The sequence below is a fragment of the Arachis ipaensis genome, chromosome B3, assembly GCF_059453495.1.
Source record: "Arachis ipaensis isolate K30076 ecotype BB chromosome B3, ASM5945349v1, whole genome shotgun sequence".
NCBI classification, from domain to species: domain Eukaryota; kingdom Viridiplantae; phylum Streptophyta; class Magnoliopsida; order Fabales; family Fabaceae; genus Arachis; species Arachis ipaensis.
In genome coordinates this window covers 33,977,025-33,982,295 of record NC_142438.1, presented here as the reverse complement: position 1 = coordinate 33,982,295, position 5,271 = coordinate 33,977,025, and the positions used below count along the sequence as shown (strand labels likewise).

The 5,271-nt window shown below is 36.1% G+C and overlaps 1 protein-coding gene across 1 annotated transcript; it reads left to right on the top strand.

The window, feature by feature from the left end:
- The first annotated feature begins 319 nt into the window (after positions 1–319).
- Positions 320–4,176, top strand: LOC107632891 (transmembrane 9 superfamily member 10-like). Its single transcript, XM_016336530.3, has 7 exons — positions 320–756; positions 1,320–1,484; positions 1,584–1,693; positions 2,118–2,226; positions 2,312–2,424; positions 2,512–2,662; positions 2,734–4,176. Exons 1-7 carry the CDS (start codon positions 628–630, stop codon positions 3,889–3,891), a joined length of 1,935 nt encoding a protein of 644 aa, XP_016192016.1. The 5' UTR covers positions 320–627; the 3' UTR covers positions 3,892–4,176.
- Positions 4,177–5,271: the final 1,095 nt, after the last annotated feature.

Genomic DNA, 5,271 nt, shown 5'->3' with positions numbered 1-5,271 from the left:
ACATAGTAGTATATATCTAGAGTGAGTTATTAGCTTAGCGAGAAAGTGAATTGAGTCTTGAGTTAGATTTACCATAAAGTCACGAATTCAAATCATGAAATGTTTTTTTAGAAAGAGACCTTACTATTTACGATGTCAGGTTCTAAAGACTTACACTTTCGGATCTATTAAAGAAAATAAGAAGTCCAACATAATAATAGGAATGTTATATTCACTATTTCGTATTTACACGTTTTGTATATATTGTCTCTTTTAGTATATAAAGTAAAAGGAAGACAAACAAAAAATGTAAAATATTTCTCTTTTAATATTAAAAACAAAGAAGCTTATACAGTTGGGGTTAAAAGAAAAGGAAAATGATACAAATATAATTTCTCATCATAAAAAGCTTAGAAGAGGATTTCTTACCAAATAGGAAGACATAATTGAAATCCACCGTTGAAGCTGTAGGATCCAATCTCCAGCACAAATCGTCGTCCATCACATTTTTGTATGTGTCCAACAGCTAGAACATCGTCATTTCTGTAATTAACGAACAAAGTAGGAACACTAGTGGGAGGAATTAACGAGAAGAAGAGGAGAGAGAAGCGTTCTTTCCTTCATCATACGTTGTTTATAAAGAAAATCATGGCGACGAAAGGAAATCTTGCACGTCATCTATGGCTATGGATCTCTGTGTATTTCATGCTCCATGTTAATGTCCACCATGGAACTTGTTTTTACCTTCCTGGTGTTGCACCAGAGGATTTCCATAAGGTTCTTATTTTTTCATTGTCTTTTTCTTCTTTTTCACTCACCATGTTTTATTTTATTTTTTCATGTTCTTTCATTATCGTTGAGTTTCAAGTCAGATCACTAATGTGGCTTTTGTTTTCCTCTTTATACGTCTTTCTTGGAAGATCTTTGTTTTGCTTTACAATTTGGAAACGATTGTTGTGGCTTGTTAGGCACATTTTCTTTTACGTAAGAGTTGAGAGATCCGACCATTTTGCAATAATGTAGGCATGAAATCTTCCAGTTATTGTAGTCGATTGATTGCTTCAACACTTTCTTTTCCCTCTGTGGTGATCGATTTTTTCTTTAACGGAGTCTTACAGAAAATTTCAAGTTCATGTGATATAATTTAATTTATTAATGAATAACATGATTTATTCACGAGTATGGCACACTAAGTCTTAGGAACTGTTCAGACAAGTATTTTCCTTTGCATACTGTTTTTGTATTTCATTTTCTGAGATCTTATATTGAAATAAAGTTACCGTAGATTTTTCCCAGTCATGGCATAAACAAACAGCATTTATGTTGTTCATTGGTGACAGGGTGACATTTTGAGGGTTAAAGTGAACAAATTGACTTCTACAAAAACGCAACTTCCATACTCCTATTATTCACTGCCTTATTGTCGTCCAAATCAAATTGTTGATAGTGCTGAGAATCTTGGGGAAGTTCTTCGCGGTGACCGCATCGAAAACTCTCCCTATGAGGTTCGCTGAATTTTGTGCACATATTTTTTGCTTCTTCCTTTTCCTTAATGTGTTCAAAAAGTTCAGAAAATGCTGAAACAATCTGGTTCTTTGTTTCAGTTTAAAATGCGAGAGCCGCAGATGTGCACTATTGTTTGCCGTCTAACTCTTAATGCAAAAACAGCCGCAGAGTTCAAGGAAAAGATAGATGATGAATATCGTGTGAACATGTGAGTTACCAGCGACCTTAAATTTACCTCCATATCTACGTGCTAGTTTTCTTATTTTTCGGGCAAAACTCTGTGCTAGTTATAGTTATCGATGTGACAAAAAAGTTCCTATAAGTTCCAGTATTTCAATATACTCACTTATACACTTAAATGGACTAGTGATGACACAAGAGTAAAATTTAGTTAGAAATAGATGAATTATTTTAGACTTGTTTGCTTAAGCCGTGTTTGGAAGTTTTCTTTGGAATACAAATTCAGCAACAATGATCATAAACCTGTTTGTTAGCTGACAGATACAAATAATTTCTACATTTTCGAGAATAAAGAAAAAAAATTCTATATTTTGTGTGTTCCTAAAGGGTGGAGACAATAGAGATAGGCCATTGACAAAAATTTATCTTGGTCTATTTTTGTGTTGTTTCAGGATTTTGGACAATCTACCTTTAGTAGTTCCTCTACGAAGGCCTGATCAGGAGTCTTCCTTAGTTTATCTGCATGGCTTCCTCATCGGTCTCAAAGGACAGTATGCTGGAGTAAGTGGCAGCTAGCTAGATGAGAATTTCATTTTACTCGTTTGGTTTAAAATTCATTTTGACATCTTTTCCACCATGTTGATAGACCAAAGACGAAAAGCACTTTATCCATAACCACTTAACCTTTGTGGTTAAGTATCACAGAGATCCAGTGACAGAGATGTCAAGAATCGTAGGCTTTGAGGTTAAACCTTTCAGGTCATTATTTGTTATGTATTAGTTTTGTGCTAATTTCTTAAATCGACGGTTCCATATGTTAAAATTGAGATACTGGTGTGAATACAGTGTGAGGCATGAATACGAAGGTAATTTTGATGAGAACACCCGCTTAACAACGTGCGATCCGCATGCAAGAAAGTTAGTTTCTGGATCTGAAGATCCTCAAGTGGTTGAAGAAAACAAGGAAATAATCTTTACTTATGATGTTGAGTTCCAGGTTAGTTGGGTAATTGGTAGTTTCATTGAGAATTGATGAGTTGTGATGCTGATTTTGTGAACATGTTGTAGGAAAGCGACGTGAAATGGGCGTCTCGCTGGGATTCGTATCTTCTGATGGCAGACGAACAAATTCACTGGTTTTCGATCATTAATTCTTTAATGATTGTACTTTTCCTTTCGGGAATGGTGGCAATGATAATGTTGAGGACGCTTTACCGCGATATCTCCAAGTACAATCAATTAGAGACACAGGAAGAAGCTCAGGAAGAGACAGGGTGGAAGCTAGTCCACGGAGATGTTTTCAGGCCTCCATCAAACTCAGACTTGCTGTGTGTGTATGTGGGAACAGGTGTTCAGTTTTTCGGAATGATTCTTGTCACAATGATATTTGCCGCACTTGGATTTCTTTCGCCGTCAAACAGAGGTGGTTTGATGACAGCAATGCTATTGCTCTGGGCCCTTATGGGGCTCTGTGGCGGATACTCGTCGGCGCGCCTTTATAAGCTGTTCAAGGGAACGGAATGGAAAAGCATAACTCTCAAGACGGCCTTCATGTTCCCAGGCATTGCCTTCGCAATATTCTTTGTGCTAAATGCTTTAATTTGGGGCCAGAAGTCGTCCGGGGCAGTTCCATTTGGAACAATGTTTGCTCTCGTCTTCTTATGGTTCGGCATCTCGGTACCACTGGTAATAGTCGGTGGTCACATCGGCTACAAGAAGACAGTGATTGAGGACCCCGTAAAGACCAACAAGATAGCGAGGCAGATACCGGAACAAGCCTGGTACATGAACCCTGCCTTCTCTATCCTAATTGGAGGCATACTACCATTTGGTGCTGTCTTCATTGAGCTTTTCTTTATCCTCACTTCTATCTGGCTACATCAATTTTACTATCTTTTTGGCTTCTTGTTCATCGTCTTTGTCATCCTCATCATCACCTGTGCTGAGATCACAATAGTTCTTTGCTACTTCCAGCTATGCAGTGAGGACTACCTCTGGTGGTGGAGGTCATATCTCACTTCTGGTTCCTCTGCACTCTACCTTTTCCTATATGCTGCATTTTATTTCTTCACAAAACTTGAGATCACTAAACCGGTATCTGGAGTCCTTTACTTCGGTTACATGCTGCTTCTTTCGTATGCTTTCTTCGTTGTGACCGGTACAATCGGTTTCTATGCATGCTTCTGGTTCGTAAGGCTAATCTACTCCTCTGTGAAAATTGACTGATCAATAAGCAAATTAGTGGATGGCTTAATCGTTACGAGAAGCTTACTATTTTAAATGGAACTGGGAATTGTGGGCATCCTTCAGTTGTCCTTTGGCTCCACTTTTGAATAGTTATTACATTGGAAATTCATAGCTGTCTTAACATAGGTCGTTTTAGAAGTATAGTCATATTTTGTACTTTCTTAAAAGAATTTTCTACTACACATTCTCATTGTTTTGTATTACACATTCGTGAGGACCATTAATCAATTATGGTGTCCTCAATCTTAGTTCATTTTTGTTAATAAGGAGAAATGCTAGAAATAATTCAAAATTCTTGCCTTAACTCCAATTATTATGATTCTCATTGATATTACTTTTAGTTAGTGATTAATACAAAACAAAAGATATATATGATCACAATAAAATATAAATATGTTTGATATACTGAAAGAAAAAAAAAAAGAAAAAGAATTTATAATAGAAATTAAATACAAAATCTATATTTGTATCTAACAAATAAAAAACAGACACTAGTATTGGTGTCTATGATTTAGTGTTTTGTTCCAACTTACATGTTACCGCAATGCTTCAAATCGGAGCCGTTAAATAGTCACCAAAAAAAAAAAAATCGGAGCCGTTAAATAAAATTAGGCCAGTATATTATTTTTATTTTTTTAAATTATTTAGGTCTAACAACATTGTACTTATAACCAATTAACTATGGTTCTGAAAATCAATCCATCGGTCGAATCGTGAATCGTGAACCGTTGAGAATTACGATTCGATGTTAAATGAAAAACGGCCAAAAAAACGGCCAACAAAAAACTAGATAAAAAAAAAAAAAAAAAACTGACCAGAAATTGGTGGATCGGACCCAACCGAAAATTGGCCAGTTTTTAAACGAACACAGAGAAATAGAAGAAGACTAAAAGGAGAAGTGGAAAACGGAGTAGATCTGTTGAAGCCGTCTATTTCGATTTCTCCTATTTCTCTGTGCATCTATCAAATTCAATGGAATGGAGAGGGGTAACAATGATGAGCAATTATAACAAGAAACTAAGCTAATATATTATATATAAAAGGCTGCTGCCTGTTCCAATTAATTAAGAGGCATATATAGCTTGCTTGCTCCATGTATATATAAGGCTGCGTTGCTTTTCTCACTAGGAGAGGAAACTGCTAGTGCTACCGGCAGATGCTTGAAGTTGTAAGGTAACAGAAAGGTTTAAATATGACTGTACTAAGTTAAAGTGGTTTAGGCTTGTGAATTATGATTAGGCCCAAAAAAAATTGTGCGCTATACTCCTACGATCTCAATCCTGGTCACATACTCACATATGATTTAAGTAAAACAACGTTAGTATAAAGTGTGATCCTACCCATTTAAATTTTTTCGAA